Below are 18997 nucleotides of genomic sequence, written 5' to 3'. Positions count from 1 at the left end.
TGAGTAACTTTTTTGAAGACTGCTTTTCACTTTTACTTGAGTAATAATATTTTAAAGTAATGCTACTCTTACTTGAGTACAATTTTTGGATACTCGACCCACCTCTGCAGCAAGCAGCAGGCGCACCTCGTAAATGGAGGGTGCCCTTACTCCTCGCGAATGGGCAATAGAAAACCGATCGGTGCCTATGACATCTCCAAAAGGTGCTGGCATGATGTCGGGGCAGCGCTGGTGCAAGCAACTTTTTTGCTGATGCCATGATGCCGCCCTGGGCAATGGCCCATGTCGCCCATATCAAAAACCACCACTGTGTGTATGCTATGTTACTTATTTTGTATTTGTTTGTATTTTATTTGTAAAGTCTTATCTTACATCCTAAATGAGCTGATATTTTTCTTAATGGTACATTTTCTCTCTAAACATTTGACACATTTTATATTGTAAATAACTTATCAGTTTATAGGTTTTGCAAATCATTGCATTCAATTTTGATTTAATTTTACACCAAAACCTTTTTAGAATATGTGTTGTGATATAATACAGCTGTCTGACAGAGACTCAGCTGTTCTCTTCAGGTTAATAGTTTTTTATTACCCAGAGAGAACAAGCATGGATGCAGAGGAAAAAACACCATAAAAGATTATAATTTTCTAACTTTTAACTCTGCCATAATTTTAGTTTAGAAAGGGGGGATTCCGTTTTAGCTGCTGGAGTTTAAGAAATTGGATGTTAAAATAGATATATACATATTTAATGCTTCTAAATGGTGAATGTAGTCAACATACACAGATCTATGAGTAATTACTGTTTTATGTCCATTCATGTCCACAGTCTCGTTAACTCCCGTATTGACTAGTGTAATCCTCTGTTGCATGGTTTCCCCCAAAAATATCTCCATCAACTTCAACTGGTTCAAAACTCAGCTGCATTATTACAAGAACCCCCTCCTACCAGGACACCACCCCTGTTCTCCAGGAACTTCACTGGCTCCCTGTGAAATTCCAGATAGTGTACAAACTTTATGGTTTGTCTTTATGGTTATGAGGGGCCTTGTAGTCCCCTACAAGGCCCCTCATAACCTCGCTCCTGCCTACCTTGCTGACCTGTTAAGCACTATCTCTTCGATCATCTTCTTCTATCCAGCTTGCTGTGCCTTCTTTCCGCCTCAGCACCATGGCAGGCATCGCTTTCAGCTGCTCTGCTCCCAGGCTGTGGAACTCTCTACCCCCAGATATAAGAAACCTTGATTCTCTCCCCCGGTTTAAATCCCTCCTACTACTGCCCACCTATTCAAATCTGCATATTCACTGTGAACCTGTTTATTTTATCTTGTGCTTTTGTTTTCTTATTTTTCTTCACTTGCAATGTTCTATTATGTGTTTTATTCTATCATTAAGTGTCCTTGGGTATCTATAAAGGCGCTTTGAAATAATACTAATAATAATAATAATAATAATAATAATAATAATAATATGTTTAGGTGTCTAAAATTTTCGGTTTTACAGCAGCCATTTGGTTTTGTAACTGATGAATCCTGATAACAGGAAGTGAAACATCTTCAAGAAATTTATAGAAGTCCAGTTGCTTACTTTAGTTTAAGCACTTCAACAAAAGTGCTTCACCAAGCCAGCACACAGTTAAATAAATTTACGGGGGAAAAAATTAAAACAAAACAATAAAAGGAAAATCTGTTATTTTCATGGAGCAGCTGAACACAAAGTGAGTCGACCAACCAATAAACTATTTCTCTTATAAAAATGAGAAGAACTCAAACTAACAATCAGTTTTCAGTTTAAACGGAGAATTTTTTAAGTTGAAATTCAACTTATTATGGTTAAAATAATGTTTTGTTTTTGTGAAATGCGGTAAAAAATAAATAAATATATAACTTCGTACTATAACCTGGTTTGGGAGCGAAACCTGTCCTTCTCTGTCGGAACTTTACTGTGTGACACCAGGCGGAAGTAAACAGGAAAGAGCGGAAGTTCCGTTGGCTTTTCTCCTGTGTGACAGAGCAGGAAGACGGTCGTATTGTTGTTGTCTCTCAGCTGAATCTTTGAGCTGTTTGAGCAACCATGTCTTCAGTTCAGTATCTGAGAGAGTTTATCAACGAGCGACTAACTGCTGCTGCTGAAGAAATCTTCTCAGAGTTTGAAAAAACGATCGTCCAGTACGAGGAAGTGATCGACCGTCAGCGCAGACTGCTGGATATCACCTGGAAACCCGAAATAAAGCTGCACACAGCAGGCGAGTCTCACTCTGATGGATGGATGAACTCACACAGGAACGAGTCTCACTCATTTTAAAGTTATTTGCTATGTTTTATATTATCATATTATTGTTTTGGGATGTTCGCCTCTTCCTCACCCTGCGCACTCGCCATCATCACCTCTGCTCTCTCTTCTTGTCCTGGTTGTAAAAATAATGCAGTCAGCATGTCTCTAATTTTCTAACGTGATCGTTGGTTACTTAGCATCAGATTATTTTTTCATTGAGTCAGCTAATTATTTAAAAAACATTCCATAAAGGGAAAATATTTAGACAGTATTTCCTTCCATAAGAGCTGAACGGTCGTCAAGTCCGCTGCCGACTACAGGCCAATATTTCATGCAGCTGTGCATCCAACACATCTGTTGCTTTTTATTACCGGGTTCTTTTCCATCCAGTGAAATGTGTCTTCACAGCTGCATCACTTCCTCTTCTGTTTCACACACATCTTATGTATTTTATTTTGAATCATGTTTGAATCACTTAACATTTACATGTTGTTTTTGTCTGTATTTGCCTATTTTTGATTTTTTACGTTTTCACATTGACTTCTGTGTAGTGATGTCCCCCAGATTTCACAAGTACACATTGTACGCGAAACATAATGTAGTACATTAACCTCTGGACACTTGTGGAATACACAGACATGCTGATCTTTGATTAGCATAACAAAATGTACATTTTTTCAAATGAAGGGCTTATTTTTTTCTTCTAAAGTCACATTATTGGCACAGAGTGCACACTGACTTTGAAAAGTAATATGCACTATATACATGCACAGTATATTAGTTACTCGGTTAGACAACATCGGTACTTGTGTTCTTTCTTTTGCATGGAAATAATAACCTGAGAACTGTTACCATGGTTACCCACTATCATGCGTGTCTGTGTGCACACTGAGAGGAGAAAATGAGAGCAGTGGTGCTGCTTTTTGAGCCTGACGTTACTCTCGGCAGCATCCACTTATCCCCCTGGTGCTCTCAGTAACTCTCAGAGTGAATGAGAAATGATAAAGTAAAACACATGAACAGATGATGGAAATATAATATTGATCTGCAATAACACTTCAATTCACTTCGGTTTTATTTATATAGCACCAAATCACAGCAACAATTGCCTCAAAGCGCTTTATATTTAATGGCAGGTCGTCACCGGGGATTTTTTTAAAGTAGAGCTCTGTTTCAAAGCTAAAAACACACAGAAGCAAAAAAAACAAAAAAAAAAACAAGAACTGGATGATTCTTGTCTGCTGATGACTCACACAAGGTCATCCATACTTTTATTTTTTCAACTTTTTTAACTGTCTTTTCAGCTGATTCAGAACGCGCTGCCTGGATTTTCACTGACACCAAGAAATAAGAATATAAAGGGCCTTCTCCTTATGTGCCTGGGCATATAGTTATATTAGTGAGTTGGGTTCTGTAGGTTTCTTTGAGTTTTAATATCTTATAAATGTAATTTTATGAAGCTCTTTACTACCTTTTTAACCCTGTGTGTGGGTTTATTGGGGTAATGCTGTAAAATAAACAGTTTATCCCCACAAAAAAAACAAACCTTTTTCCAGACGTGATTTTTAGCTTTTTTTTACACATCAGACCAGACTTTTAGAAGAAGCGGAAACATTGTGTGTGTTTATTTTAATGATATTTTTGCTCAGAGGAGTTTTTCTGTCATCACATCAATTTTCTTTCTGTTGGCTCTGTTCTAGGCCTCCAGCAGCAGCATGTCTATAAGGAGGAGGAATTTCTCATTAACCAGCAGCTCTGTAATGAGGAGAACCGCGGGGAACCAGAGCCTCTCCAGATCAAACATGAACAGGAAGATTTCTACAGCAGTCAGGAGGAACAGCAGCTTGCACTGAAGGAGGACATTGATACCTTTATGGTGACTGCTGCGTATGAGGAAAGAGCCCACGGTGAACCAGGACCAGACAGGGAGCAGATCCTCTCTCACAGCTTCCTGATAGCTGAGGGTCAAGATCAGGGAGGAAGCAACTATGTAGACTTAGGATCAGCACATAGTGCAAACAGAAGTCACAGTACCGATGCAGAAGACTCTCCCACGTCAGAGGGTCAGTGTAACACTGACATAGGTAAAAAGTCGGTAACATGCAATGTTTGTGGAAAATTGTTTAAGAATAAATACAAAATACACGAACATCACAGAATCCACACAGGTGAGAAGCCCTATCTTTGTGAAACGTGTGGGAAAAGTTTTACTCAAGGCGGTAGTCTGTTGGTTCACATGAGGACCCACTCGGGTGAGAAACCGTATACCTGTAACACCTGTGGTGAAAGATTTTGTTACTTATTAGCACTTAAAAAGCACAAGGCGGTGCACACGGGTGAAAATCCATTTTCTTGCACAACGTGCGGGAAAACGTTCACTCAAAGGGGCAGTTTGTTGGTCCACATGAGAATCCACTCAGGAGAGAAGCCGTATTCTTGCAAAACATGTGGGAAAAGTTTCACTAAAAAATGTACTTTATTGGTGCACGTGAGAATTCACACCGGTGAGAAGCCATACACTTGCAAAGTATGTGGGAAAAGTTTTACCCAAAGAGGTGGTTTGGTAGTCCACATGAAAACTCACGCAGGGAAAAAGTTTTAGTTCTGAATATTTAGCAGGGAACAGTGTATTTATGAAGCCGAGCTTGATAAAATTATCAAACTTGTTAACAGTAAAGCTTTCACAGAGCCGGCTTTACACACTTCCTGCTGCTCAATAAAAAGTCTTTAAAAGTCTGAAATTAAGATCATGACTCATCTCAAAAGGTCATATATGTTCCATAAATGTGATGAAATAATGAAATCTGGTAAACAAAAAAACCATCAGAATTTAAATGTCAGTTTTTCTGTGTGTTCTCGGCTCTCACTGGTGATGATGCAGATTTATGTATAATAAGATGTAGTGATGTGAACCGGCACTCTAGTAGGCGCTAACCTAATAGCTTACTTGTAGTCTTCTGATATTCTGCTATTCAACAGCAGCCTGTAGACGATAGCACTTAGTATGAACACTGTAGATGCTCACGGCTGTTTCAGAAATGGGAAAATAGGAGGCGGGAAGTAGAGTACCATATCCATACTGCCACTTAACATGTCTTTAGTTCCGATGACGAATGATCTCATTCTGTGAACATATGAAGGTAAAACAGTATTAGGAACTAACATTTGTCTGATTTTTAACTTTAGAGTTATTTATGTTTTTTATATATATGTGTGTAAAAGCAGAAACGGTAGGTGAAGAAAAAGTGTAAGATTTCGACTAATGTGTTTCCCACTTTAACACACACTCACTCCTCTTCATGATGAAAACAAAGGTGTATTATCCTGTGCGTCTGCAGCAGAGTTAATCCTCATTTCTGCAGCCGTGATCGAACAAACATGTAAATCTGAAAATGAAAATGAATCATTCTCAGCAGCAGATCTCAAACAAACAATAAAATAAACATGAAATGACTGTTGGCCATTAAAAAGCATTTGGCTAGTGTATTGTTCCTCACTGCAAAAACTGTATTGTTTTTGCAGTGAGGAGAACAGCCACGGTGCTGTGAGTATGAACATATGACTAACGAAAGGATCAAAACTGTTTGTTGTGGAGATTTTTGCACCGGTGAGTCGATTTCTACCAAACTAGTAGGACCGCACGATTCTGGCAAAAATAATTCTCCTGATTTTTTGATCAATATTGTGATCATGATTAATTGTTGTGATTATTCATGTATTTTTGTGACAAAAGGCTTTTACTGCATGTAAACATAACACTGCTTTCACATCCATGTAATGCAACATTCCTAATATTATTCACCCACATTCCAAAATATATATATATATTAACGAATTAATTAAAACACTTTTCCAGACCGATATGGTGTAAGCCTGATGTAAGTGCATCCACTTAAAACTAAATATAAAGTCTTTCCCTGCATTCACTGTTCCTGCATGATGGATGTAGATGAAACTCTCAGTAACGTATTCGACAGCTCTGACCTCCTTCTACGTTTCCCTGCATGCTTTTGCATGCAGTGCAGGTTTCTCCTCTTCAGGAAAAGAACTGAGTGAGTGAGTCCGTGTGCTGAAACCTTTGTTGTGGACATGTATCTTTGCTGGTTGCGTTGGTGAGTTGGGTAGAAACGCTGATGCGCTGTACGGACTCGCTTCTGTGGATGCTGAGTCAATGTCGGATAATTCACGTTAGTAACCATTTCTTTATTTTTCTTAGCCTTTGTGCGTCAGTCGTGCTGCAGTTTGTGGATTGTTTTCAGGTGGTTGAAGCACTCTTCACACGTGATTTCATCTTCATTACGTCTCTTCCATTAAATTCAAAGTATTTCAAAACAACAGAGTATGATGCTGAATGACAAGCTCCTCCCCCTCTGCTGTACAGGACAGCTCAGTTTTATTATATGTGTCTTTTAACACAGCGTTACTCGTGCAGACTAGTTCAGGAAACCTTCAGAGAACAGCTGTGAATCAGGAAGTGCTTGATGTGCTTTTGTGTTCTGTTTGTCGAGCACACAGCTTCAGTATTGTTCCATGATCATCATTTCATAGAAGGAAGCCGAAATCAAATTCAAGGCTGAAATCTGATCATTTCACTGCTCTACAAGCTACTAATCAACATAATGTGACAATTTTATATGTTATTACTTTTATTTTCTCTCATGTGCAGCAGAGACGCAACTTTAGACGACTCAGTGTCGCTTCCCTCTGTGTCACACTGTGGCACTCTCATGATGACTGTTTGTAATTCTGCAGTGAAACATGAAGAATCTCACACAAGGTCAGATTTCATTTTCTGTTTGAATTGTGTTAAGTTTGTTTGTGCCGTGTACCGTTGGATGTACGGACTGCCACTGAATTACAGTTGGTGTTTTATGATATAAAGTCTTGTTAAAGCTGACCATAGAAAGAAGTACGTTTGTTCTGTTTTATTATAAAGTCTGTGTTTTCCAGCACTCACAGACTCTGGAAGAAAAATGTGTGTAATATGAACCGAAGTGTTTCCTGTTGTTTCTAAGTTCCGTGAGTTTGCTGCAGTTTTCTGTCACAACAATGTAAATATAAAAAGGTACGAGTGGAGACGTTGCTCGGCAACTCTTAGTTTTTAAAGCAGCTTCTTTCCCTCCAGAGTTAGACTGGCTTTGTTTTCCCTTTTATCGCCATCAGTTAAGTTTGTGTGTGTATTTGAACTTGGTTGGAAAATTGGATGTATGAAATGTTTCCATTGTATTCTGTCATATTCTGATCTATGTAGGATTTTTTTCCTTGTTTTTACTCTACCTCAGATATTTGGATTGTGACCTGAGATACTGAAGCTGAGAAATCCTGTAGTGCTCACTGACAACACGAGTCTTTTATTTGTGGAAAGCATGTTTCACTTATTGTTCTTCTGTTTTGTGTTCAACTAATTTTGATTGTTCAGGATTTAGAAGTGAAACTAGGAAGTTGTAGATTTTCACCATGCTCTTATAAAAAGCTCTTTCTAAGGTTTTTTTGTCTGTTTCATGATTTATAAATCAAGGCCGCAGTAAAGCTGCAGAGCTGAAGATGAAGACACTTCACAGAATCAGAAGCCACAGTGTGTCAGAATTAATACTGAATTGTTGACTTAAATCAGGAAGTAAAATTCTGGAGATGAAAAATGTCTTTTGTCAGAGTGTCCTGGGCCCAGAGACACAAAAACTCCTTAGCTTCATGACATTTAAGTTTCAGATTCTTTCCATTTCAGGACCACAGACAGCGACGATGTTTCCTCCTGAATGTTGATGCTGATATAAAGTGTTGGTTTGTGGTTGATGTGGATTTGCTGCTCATGTGAATCCTCCCACAGTGTTTCATTAGCAGCTGTAACCACAGTGACTCTGATAAAACAGGAATTAGCAGAATCCATCTGATATGAAGCTGTGCTTTGAATACCACTTCCCTCCTCTTTGAAGAGTAGTCAGATATCTGTGTTCAGGTTTTTGTACAGCCTCTTCTACACTTTGTATCACTGTGTTTCTAGAGCACAGTAGTAGAGAGCTGTGTCTGCCAGGGTTAGGGCTGTTATGGTCAGAGTAGTTGTTGTAGAAGATGTTTCTGAGTCATATCTTCTATTAGGGATATATTGAGCTGCAGATCCTTTTCCTTTTTTCCAGAGTATAAACTGAGGAGCCTGAAGATCAGAATGATGTTTGTACCAATAAAGCCAAGCATCACTTGCATCTGTCTGATAGCTACATGTGAGTTTGACAGATTCTCCTTCTGTTTCAGTGACTTCAGTTTGTTGAGGAGTGATTGAGTCTCCAGCTGTGAGTCCTGGAAAAAGAAAGAAGAAAAGTAGTGAAATGCAGTCTGTATATCTGCTTAATGCAGCAGCTTCAACTAAACTTTAATCCCTGTTCTTAAACTCACCTATAATGTGAGATAGAAGCAAAAACAGGTGCAGCAACATGTCTTTGGAGTTATTAAAGCCAGACAGACAGCACATGAACAATGTTCTTCCACTGCAGCACAATGACCAACAAATAATGTCATTGGATGAGCTCATGATCAGTGGGCGGGGCCAGTTTAATGTCCCAGCCAATCAAATAGTTTTGTGCTTCCACAGCAGCTCTGTCTCTGTCTCTGATCTTTACTGCTTCATTTCTCTGTTGTCTTTGTCATCAGTCCAATGACACAAGAATCAGAGGTTTAACAGTGTGTGGCTCCCTCTAGTGGATGTTGTGGAGTATTCTGTTGTCTTTGCTCCAAAGGTTTTTGTACAGAGTTTTGGTGTTTCCTGTCACTGTGGGCCTCACAGCACAGTAGTACACAGCAGAGTCTGTCACTGCAGCAGAGGAGATCTCCAGATGAAACTCACTTTTGTCTTGATCTTTTCTAAACTTCAGCTTTTCTATTTTCTCTGAATGTTCTTCCATGAGAAGCTGTGGACGTGAACTGGACTTCTGATGGTACCAGTAGAGGTTCCTGACAGAGCCTGAATAGTTGCAGGAGAGAGTCACAGTGTCTCCTTCCAAACTCATCACTACATCTTTAGATGGTGTCAGTAAATCCTCAGAGGATCCTGAAAACAACAAAGACATATTTCACCAGGATGTTTCTGTATCTTTAAACTTAGTTTAGTTGATAAAAAGTGAATCAATTCAAACAACATCCAAATCTTTTCATGTCTATCATCTCCTTTTGCATCTCACTCCATCTTTTGATGACTCACCAGTCTGAAAGGAGACCATCATCATCCAAATGAAAAGCAGGAACATGATTTTCTCTTGGACTGAATGAACAATAGAGAGAACACAGCAGCTCTTCAGCTCCTAAATGAAGCCTTTCATATTCACTTGTGTAGCTCCTCCTCATCTCCTCCCCTGGAGAATCTACTCTGTGAAGAATCAAAAAGCTTCAGCTGCATCCTCACAGAGATTCTGACTGGACCGGGTCTGTGTTCTGTCTCCATGTTTGTCTGTGTCAACAAATCGGTTTCCTGACCTAAACTCCTTCAGCTGCCTGTACACAATGAGCAGCAGGACCAGTGAAGGAAACTCTCTACTCTATATATGCAGCGTGATGCATGAATGGGTTAACATGTTTGCCTTTTCCTTACTTTATTAGATATTTCACTGAAAATTAAAAACATACATGTACAAATAAATTAGTCCCATATTCAGGCACATGAACACCACACAGTTGGTTTCCAGGTACAGGTTCCATTAAAACATACATAGATGTTATACTCATATTAACAGATATGTTTTATGTATCTTTTTTAAAAATACATACCAATGAAAAGCATGTCAAACAGTTTTCTGGGTCCTTTCTCCTCAGCTAAACCAATTTAAAATCATCAATTAAATTAACTCAGTTCAATTTTATTCATATAGCGCCAAATCAGAGCAGCAGTTGCTTCAAGAAGCTTAATATTGTATGGTAACAACCATACAATAATAACCCCAACAAGCACAGAGAAAGCTGAATGAGATGGCATTTGAACCAGAGACCATAGGTTTACAATTTTATATCCACATATGGTCTCTGGTTAAATTCCAACAAACTGAATGATCAAAGGTGAAAGAATATAGAAAAACAAACTGCAGCATTCAGATTCAGAGCAGCTCTCTGGGCCACCATGCTGCTGCTCCGCACAGCTGCTCTTTGCACCTGGCAAGGGAATGGAAGAGGATGCATTGCTCTTAGTGACTCTCTCACTAAGAGCAATGAGAAACCAGTAACTGATGCCACAGTTACCGAGTGTCCAACCATTCCTCTGGAGTGGTGTTCAGAGGTAAGCTGAGGTCTTAGTCCTTTTGGCCACGTGTGAGATGTGATGTTTGATGGTGAGATGTAAGAGGAGGCAGCCTGCACAGGTACAGCTTACTCAGCAGAGAGCAGTTTATTCTCTTTTATATTCCAAACCCTGTTCACCACAGAGATCCACAGCCTGTGATACCAAACAGTCTCTGGGAATCCGATTTTAGCATCAAGGTGGGAAAAATCCACTTATGATGGTACTGAAACCTTTTATTTTTCAGGAATGTGTAACTAATATTCCCTCCTACTAGAAACTGAGATGTTACGTAAACGAAGTGGAACGGAAGCCCTTGTCTGCCGGAGCTTGACCGTGTGACACCAGGCGGAAGTAAACAAAGGAAAGGCGGAAGTTGCTTTCCTCCTGTGTTGATTCAGCGGCGAGTGTGTGAGCCGAGTGTGTGAGCCGAGTGTGTGAGCCGAGTGTGTGAGCCGAGTGTGTGAGCCGAGTGTGTGAGCCGAGTGTGTGAGCCGAGTGTGTGAGCTGTGGCAGTAACAATGCCTTCAGTTCAGTATCTGAGAGAGTTTATCAACGAGCGACTAACTGCTGCTGCTGAACAAATATTCTTGAGTTTGAAAAACGATCGTCCAGTACGAGGAAGAGATCGACCGTCAGCGCAGACTGCTGGATATCACCTGGAAACCCCAAATCAAGCTGCACAGGACAGGTGAGTGTCCCTCTGATGCTGCCGTGATTCTCATTAACGCCGTTTTAAACGAGGAGTTTGTCCTGTAGCTGCAGCTGCTGTCACGGTGAGCACTGGGACCCCACACCGAGCAGAGGCTCAGGAAACCTCAGTGGGCAGACAGTCTGTCTCTCAGCCGGTGAGAGTTGATAACCAGCTCTGTGATACCCATTATCTCTGATTGGAGTTTAAAGTTTTGGTGAGTCAGCTAACACACAGACAGCCCGGCTAATGCGAGCTTGATTTGTGGTTAAAGCTCTCAGCTGATTTTGTAATGGTGTGTTGTTGACAGCTGGGTGTAGAGAGCAACTGAGCTGTCAGCTGATCACCACCACCTGCTGAGCTGGAGGAAGGTCAATGCCAGGGTACTCGATCTGTCCTTCAGTCAAACCTTAGAGTCAGGAGGGATCTGTTAAGATTTGTAATGGACAGAATTTCCCCTCTGATCTTTTAATATATGTATTAGCTCTTACTAAAATTATAATTATTACTTTTTCTCATTTTACTGCAGCATTTAAAAATTTCCTTTATATAATCACAGTTCTACTTGCATCAAGTAGAACTGTGATTCTGATTCTAAGCGTACTCTTTCTGCTAATGTAGAGATCAGTCAAGAGAGCAGTCTCAGAGCTCTAGACTAACTTTTTGACATGGGCGCACCGGTACACCTAACTTTAAAAATTTAGGCGTACCGGCACAAAAGTTAGGCGCACTCAAATTTTTCAACCGCATCGCTTAACACCGCAGTTTTACATGTGCACTTTCTTTGGGGGGAAGTCCATACAGACAATATTCATTTCTAAATGATTAACTAACAAACTTGTGCTTAAATTGCTTTGTCAATATTGTAGAAAATGTTAAACTTAATCATCATCTTGGCTCCTCTGACGACCTGTTTGCTGCTGCCTGCTGCTGAAAGGCAGTGGGGAGAGGGACACTTGGGCAGTGCATTTATTGCAGCATATAATGTGTTTTCTGGATACACTGCTGTTTTTTCAGCATTCAAAGATTGATGGCACCGTGTCAGAGCTGGCTATGAATTTCAGACGGATCAGGCCTTAACTTAACACAAAAGTTATCAATAGTTCTTTTCATCTTTTCTTATTACCCACAGCTACATCCACTTCTGTCAGGCCTAGGCTGCTCACTAGGGCTGGGTATCATCACTGATTTCTATAATCCATTCGATTCCGGTTCTCAAAGTCCTGATTCGATTCAATTTAGCCTCAGACAGTCAGAAATATTATAATTCTGATCATTTATCAGTACTGATACATGTGAGACTTCATCAGAATTGTGAACATCACAGCAGATGTCTTTGTGTCAAAGTACCTGAGAATAAAACACAGAAAAACATGAAGGAGATTTTCCTGGTCTGGCTTTGTATAGCAGATAACCTTAAAAATATTCTGCAATATTCTGCAATTTTGCATAATTTTAAGAAGTTTAAATTTCTTCAGTACTGAACAGCAGAAATTAGGCTTTCTTGTCCGAGGTCATTTAAGTGAAAAAAGAAAAAGAAAAGAAAAAGACAGCGGCCGACAGCGCTGTAAACAATGGTAGACTGGTGGGTAATAAGCCAATGGATAATGCCAGTTGACACTGACTAATTAATATTATATTATTGTATATATTGTTTGGAGTTTAGTCTGTTACTGTTACTATTTTTACCATTTCTTCTTGGAGCAACTGTAACCCACATTATTTCCTTAGGGATTAAGAAAGTATTCTGATTCTTATACATGACCTGCCATTATCCAATGACACATCTGCTTACCTGTGTCTTTTGCTCGTTTCTCCTTGTAGGAGCCATAATTAAATGTATTGAATTTTAATGATCACTGGGTTTTCATTTGTTTGGTTGCTATGGTGATGTGTAACGGGAGTCACGTGGGTGCTAGCGGCGACATTAAGAGGGCGTTGTCAGTCTGTCTTTCACTGGTTTGATTTTGACAGAGAGGAGGGCTGGGTAGCCGTAGTTTTTGTTGACTGCGGCACGACGAGTTTCCCCTTCTTGCATTAGAGCCTGTGATGTTTTAAGAGTTTGAATCGCGAGCCGATCACATTGCTTTGTAAACTTTTCAAGCACTTTAATAAACAAGCAAGCAATTCCACCTCTCGCATTATTGCGTAAAGTTGACAGCCCGTCCGCTGACATCTCCTGGACGGACAACATCACAATGGTCATCAAGAAGACCCAACAGCGACTACACTTCCTGAGGGTCCTCAGGAAGTACGAACTGGACTCCAACCTGCTGCTGACCTTGTACCGCTCGTCCATTGAGAGCCTGCTGAGATACTGCATCACAGTATGGTTCGGCAGCTGTACTAAGGCGGACAGAGCGAGGCTTCAGAGTGTAGTTAAGGCAGCACAGAAGATCATCAACTGCCCTCTCGCCTCCCTGATGGACATTTATTCCTCCTGCTGTCTCAGCAGAGCAGCAAACATCAAGGACAGCTCCCACCCTGGCTTTGACCTCTTCAGCCTGCTTCCCTCAGGGCAGCGCTACAGGTGCATCAGCACAAAGACCGACCGACTAAAAAACAGTTTCTTTCAAAGAGCCATAACCAGCCTGAACTCACACAAGCACTGACCACACAGTTCCACCCCCCCAATTCAAGGACTTCTATACACAGACTACAACTAAACTAACATCACCACTGTGCGACATTTAATTTATGTGCAATAGCCCGCACTGTAAATATATAACACTACTTTTTTCCGATATTTGTATAAACTGCTATTTTTTAATACACACTGTTCATTGTACATCTGTATTATGACAATAAAAGGCAGTCTTTTCTTCCCATGTCAGGAAGTCAATGTAAAACTGAAACAGGTAAAAAGTCTTTAAAATGTGATGTTTGTGGAAAAAGCTTTAAGAAAAGGTCCCAAATAAAAGAGCATTACAGAATCCACACTGGTGAGAAGCCGCATTCATGTAAAATATGTCAGAGAAGTTTTGCTCATAGGAGCAATTTGTTGCGCCACATGAGAATCCACACAGGTGAGAAGCCGTATCCTTGTCAAACCCGTGGGAAAAAGTTTACATGTAGTACGCATTTGTCAGTGCACTTAAGAATGCACACAGGTGAGAAACCCTTTCATTGTAAAAGATGTGGGAAAATGTTCACACGAAGCAGTAATTTGCTGGAGCACATGAGAACACACACAGGTGAGAAGCCGTATCCTTGTAACACATGCGGGAAAAAGTTCACATGTAGTAGTCATTTGTTAGTTCACATAAGAACTCACACAGGAGAGAAACCATATCTTTGTAAATCTCCAAAAGTTGAATCTGTTCATCTGGACGTAGCGTTTTGTGGGAGAAACGAAGTCACTTGGATGAGTGACGAAACGTTTCTCCCACAAAACGCCACGTCCCAGATAAACAGATTCAACTTTTGAGATTTACTTTCCTGGATGATTGAGAATGCATCAAGACATATCTTTGTAAAATCTGTGGGAAAATGTTCACACGTATTAGTGTTTTGTTGCGCCACATGAAAAACTCACACAGATGAGACGCCATAGTCTTGAAATTTTTCTAGAGAAGACAATACCTGGGAATCCAAACTAGGAAAAAAAGGGATTCATGGTTAGTGTTATTATTATTCAAGGTTTATTAGAGTACACTCCAACTGTAATCATGTGAGTTTTGTTCCATCTGTGTCACACTTCACTGCCATCATGAGGATAAAAAAAAACAAACTCCAAATGGAAAACATAATGAATATTAAAATTATCTCATTGCCAACTGGAGACAATTCATATTTGTTATGAACATTTTTTTCCAACCCTCATATGTAACAAAAGCAGAATAAAGATGTCCAGCATGTTGTTGTAAAAGATGCCGTGTTTTTTTAAAAAAGAAAGAAAGAAAATGTCTTTTTAATGATGAATGATGTCAGCGTTTTCTTTTTTTTTCAAGCTGATGAGTTAAAGGCTTTTACTCAGAGCATCATTAGTTAGTAATCGATACAGTGATCAGTGCCTGTTGTTTTTGTGATGTCATGTATTCATTCTAACCATTAAGTCTTTGTAAAGTTCTAATATAGAAACAACAGATTGACACTGATGAAGGCTGCAGAGAGCTGTGACTGATCATAGGTGAAAGCAGTCACAGAGGAGAGTTCAGTTCAAAAATGTAAGATATGCTTTAATCTCCCAACTGACCTGCTGCAGGTAAAAGTTTGATATGATGGTACTCTGATCAATGTAAACATGTCATACTGAACCTACATCTTTACAATAGTGCATGTAGCACTCTAAAGTACAGGGTGGGCCATTTATATGGATACACCGTAATAAAATCGGAATGGTTGGTGATATCAAACTCCTGTTTGTGGCACATTAGTATATGTGAGGAGGCAAACTCCTCAAGATGGGTGGTGACCATGGTGGCCATTTAGAAGTTGGCCATCTTGGATACAACTTTTGTTTTTTCAATAGGAAGAGGGCCATGTGACACATCAAACTTATTGGTAATGTCACAAGAAAAACAATGGTGTCCTTGGTTTCAACGTAACTTTATTCTTTCATGAGTTATTTACAAGTTTCTCTTTGTTCACAGCCATTGACATGTCGAAGAGGTTAACATGTGAGGAGCGGATCGAAATTGTGTTGATATCTGGTGAACGCAGTAACCGGGTCATTGCAGCAGATTTCAATGCAAGACACCCTACGAGACCACCCATCTCCCATGCTACAGTTAGCAAACTGCTTGCTAAGTTTCGTGAAACTGGTTCAGTGTTGGATTTGCCAAAATGTGGACGCAAGAAAACTGTCACTAATGAAGAAACATCAGTGGCTGTCCTAGCTTCATTCAGCAAGAGCCCACAGCGTAGCACTCGCCGCATGTCACTGGAGAGTGGCATTAGTCGAACATCCCTTCGGCGGATATTAGCTACTCACTAATGGCACCCTTACAAACTCCAGCTACTGCAGCATCTCAACGAGGATGACCCAGATCGGCGCACAGAATTTGCAGAATGGGCAAAACAAAAATTGGAACAGGACCCTCAGTTCACGCAGAAGATTTTGTGATGAGGCAAACTTTTATGTGAATGGTGAAGTTAACAAACAAAACCACCGCTATTGGTCTGACACTAACCCGCATTGGATGGATCCCTCCAAGACTGTTGGAACAACAAAAGTGATGGTTTGGTGTGGTATATGGGGTACAACAATAGTGGGTCCATTCTTCATCAATGGAAACCTCAAGGCCACTGGATATTTGAAATTGCTACATGATGATGTGTTTCCCTCTTTATGCACTGAAGCTGGCATGTTCCCTGAATTTTTCCAGCAAGATGGTGCACCACCACATTATGGGTGCCAAGTCCGAGCATTCCTAGATGAACAGTTTCCTGGAAAGTGGATTGGTCGTCGTGGGCCAGTTGAATGACCCCCAAGGTCTCCCGATCTGACCCCCTTAGACTTTTATCTTTGGGGTCATCTGAAGGCAGTTGTCTATGGTGTGAAGATACGAGATGTGCAGCACCTGAAACTACGGATACTGGATGCCTGTGCTGGCATTTCTCCTGCGGTGTTGCTATCAGTGTGTGAAGAGTGGGAGAAGAGGGTTGCATTGACAATCCAACACAATGGGCAGCACATTGAACACATTTTATAAGTGGTCAGAAACTTGTAAATAACTCATGAAAGAATAAAGTTACATTGAAACCAAGCACACCATGTTTTTCTTGTGACATTACCAATTAGTTTGATGTGTCAAATGGTCCTCTTCCTATTGAAAAAACAAAAGTTGTATCCAAGATGGCCGACTTCTAAATGGCCACCATGGTCACCACCCATCTTGAGGAGTTTGCCCCTCACATATACTAATGTGCCACAAACAGGACTTTAATATCACCAACCATTCCCATGTTATTACGGTGTATCCATATAAATGGCCCACCCTGTAGATCATGATTGTCCTCCGGTGGCTCAGATTGTTTCAATTCAAAACATGAAACGCTTAATTTGAAAGTATCTCAGTTATTGTGTTGCTTTTATGTTTTACTATAGTTCAGCTTCTTGAAATGTTTTATTTATATGTACAAACTTAAAGTACAACATAAATAAAGATTAAATATGCTGCCAGCTGCAGGCTGAGCCCACGGTTGGTTTGTGGTTGATGTGGATTTGCTGCTCATGTGAATCCTCCCACAGTGTTTCATTAGCAGCTGTAACCACAGTGACTCTGATAAAACAGGAATTAGCAGAATCCATCTGATATGAAGCTGTGCTTTGAATACCACTTACCTCCTCTTTGAAGAGTAGTCAGATATCTGTGTTCAGGTTTTTGTACAGCCTCTTCTACACTTTGTATCACTGTGTTTCTAGAGCACAGTAGTAGAGAGCTGTGTCTGCCAGGGTTAGGGCTGTTATGGTCAGAGTAGTTGATGTATCTGATGTCTGGGTTTTATAACGTTTATCAGGAATATATTGAGAACCACTGTTGTCTTTGGCTCCTTTCCAGAGTATAAACTGAGGAGCCTGAAGGTCAGAATCATGTCTGTACCAGTGAAGCTCTGGAAGTGTATAAGTTGTCTCATAGCTACATGTGAGTTTGACAGATTTTCCTTCTGTTTCAGTGACTTCAGTTTGTTGAGGAGTGATTGAGTCTCCAGCTGTTAGTCCTGGAAAAAGAAAGAAGAAAAGTAGTGAAATGCAGTCTGTATATCTGCTTAATGCAGCAGCTTCAACTAAACTTTAATCCCTGTTCTTAAACTCACCTATAATGTGAGATAGAAGCAAAAAGAGGTGCAGCAACATGTCTTTGGAGTTATTAAAGCCAGACAGACAGCACATGAACAATGTTCTTCCGCTGCAGCACAATGACCAACAAATAATGTCATTGGATGAGCTCAACTTCAGTGGGCGGGGCCAGTTTAACAGCTCAGCCAATCAAATAGTTTTGTGCTTCCACAGCAGCTCTGTCTCTGTCTCTGATCTTTACTGCTTCATTTCTCTGTTGTCTTTGTCATCAGTCCAATGACACAAGAATCAGAGGTTTAACAGTGTGTGGCTCCCTCTAGTGGATGTTGTGGAGTATTCTGTTGTCTCCAAAGGTTTTTGTACAGAGTTTTGGTGTTTCCTGTCACTGTGGGCCTCACAGCACAGTAGTACACAGCAGAGTCTGTCACTGCAGCAGAGGAGATCTGAAGAGTCATCAGTGTTTTATCTGCGCTTACATTAACAGACAGTCCAGAGATTTCTTCTTTCATTACTTCTCCTGATGGTAAATGATATATCAGTAACTCTGGTGGTTTTCCAGGATATTGTCGATACCAGAAGAAGTAATCAGTTCCAACAGCAGCTTTGGAGTATGTATAGGACAGAGTAACAGTGCTGCCTTCTAAAGTAAATTCTTCTTCTTTGGTTGGAGTGAGTTCTTCACAGCTGATAACTGAAGAAAAAGCAGTATCTGTTATTAATCAGTTACACGAAATTTACAGTAATTATTTGAATTGAACATAGTTTCCTGTGTAGGTGAGCATACCTGTGAGAGTGAGAAGAATCAGAGGAAACACACAGTGATGTAATGACAGCATGTTGAGGAACATAAAGTTTGTTTTGTGTTGAACTCTGTTGAATGTGGAGGTTTTTCTCTCTTCTATAGTTCAGTAACAGCTCAGCTCCTCCCTGAATCTCTGCTCCTCCTCTCTGCTCTGTGTTTGCTCTGCTCTCAGTTACACTTTGGGATTCATTTATATCATTAAAAACTGTGCCTATGCCTTTTGGTCAAA

General features: G+C 40.2%; 2 protein-coding genes across 4 annotated transcripts; both read left to right on the top strand.

Moving 5' to 3' along the window:
• Positions 1 to 1965: 1965 nt before the first annotated feature.
• Positions 1966 to 7763, top strand: LOC116328649 (zinc finger protein 16-like). Of its 3 annotated transcripts, XR_005609046.1 has the most exons (4): positions 1966 to 2247; positions 3977 to 4339; positions 6943 to 7053; positions 7559 to 7763. XR_005609046.1 is itself a non-coding variant. In XM_039602156.1 (3 exons), the coding sequence occupies exons 1-3, from the start codon at positions 2076 to 2078 to the stop codon at positions 6957 to 6959; spliced, it is 552 nt and encodes a 183-aa protein (XP_039458090.1). In that variant the 5' UTR covers positions 1966 to 2075; the 3' UTR covers positions 6960 to 7763. The 3 variants fall into 3 exon arrangements, 2 of the variants coding, with proteins under 2 accessions (XP_039458090.1, XP_031606334.2); XM_039602156.1 differs by having other exon boundaries at positions 6943 to 7763; XM_031750474.2 differs by having other exon boundaries at positions 3977 to 7763.
• Positions 7764 to 10377: 2614 nt separating this feature from the next.
• On the top strand, positions 10378 to 14767 carry LOC120434156 (oocyte zinc finger protein XlCOF19-like). The gene is made up of 4 exons (XM_039601717.1): positions 10378 to 10533; positions 11149 to 11224; positions 14059 to 14512; positions 14689 to 14767. The coding sequence occupies exons 1-4, from the start codon at positions 10378 to 10380 to the stop codon at positions 14765 to 14767; spliced, it is 765 nt and encodes a 254-aa protein (XP_039457651.1).
• The last annotated feature ends 4230 nt before the right edge of the window (positions 14768 to 18997 follow it).

The sequence above is a fragment of the Oreochromis aureus genome, linkage group 18, assembly GCF_013358895.1.
Source record: "Oreochromis aureus strain Israel breed Guangdong linkage group 18, ZZ_aureus, whole genome shotgun sequence".
In the NCBI taxonomy this organism is placed as follows: domain Eukaryota; kingdom Metazoa; phylum Chordata; class Actinopteri; order Cichliformes; family Cichlidae; genus Oreochromis; species Oreochromis aureus.
This window is presented reverse-complemented; position numbering and strand designations above follow the sequence as displayed.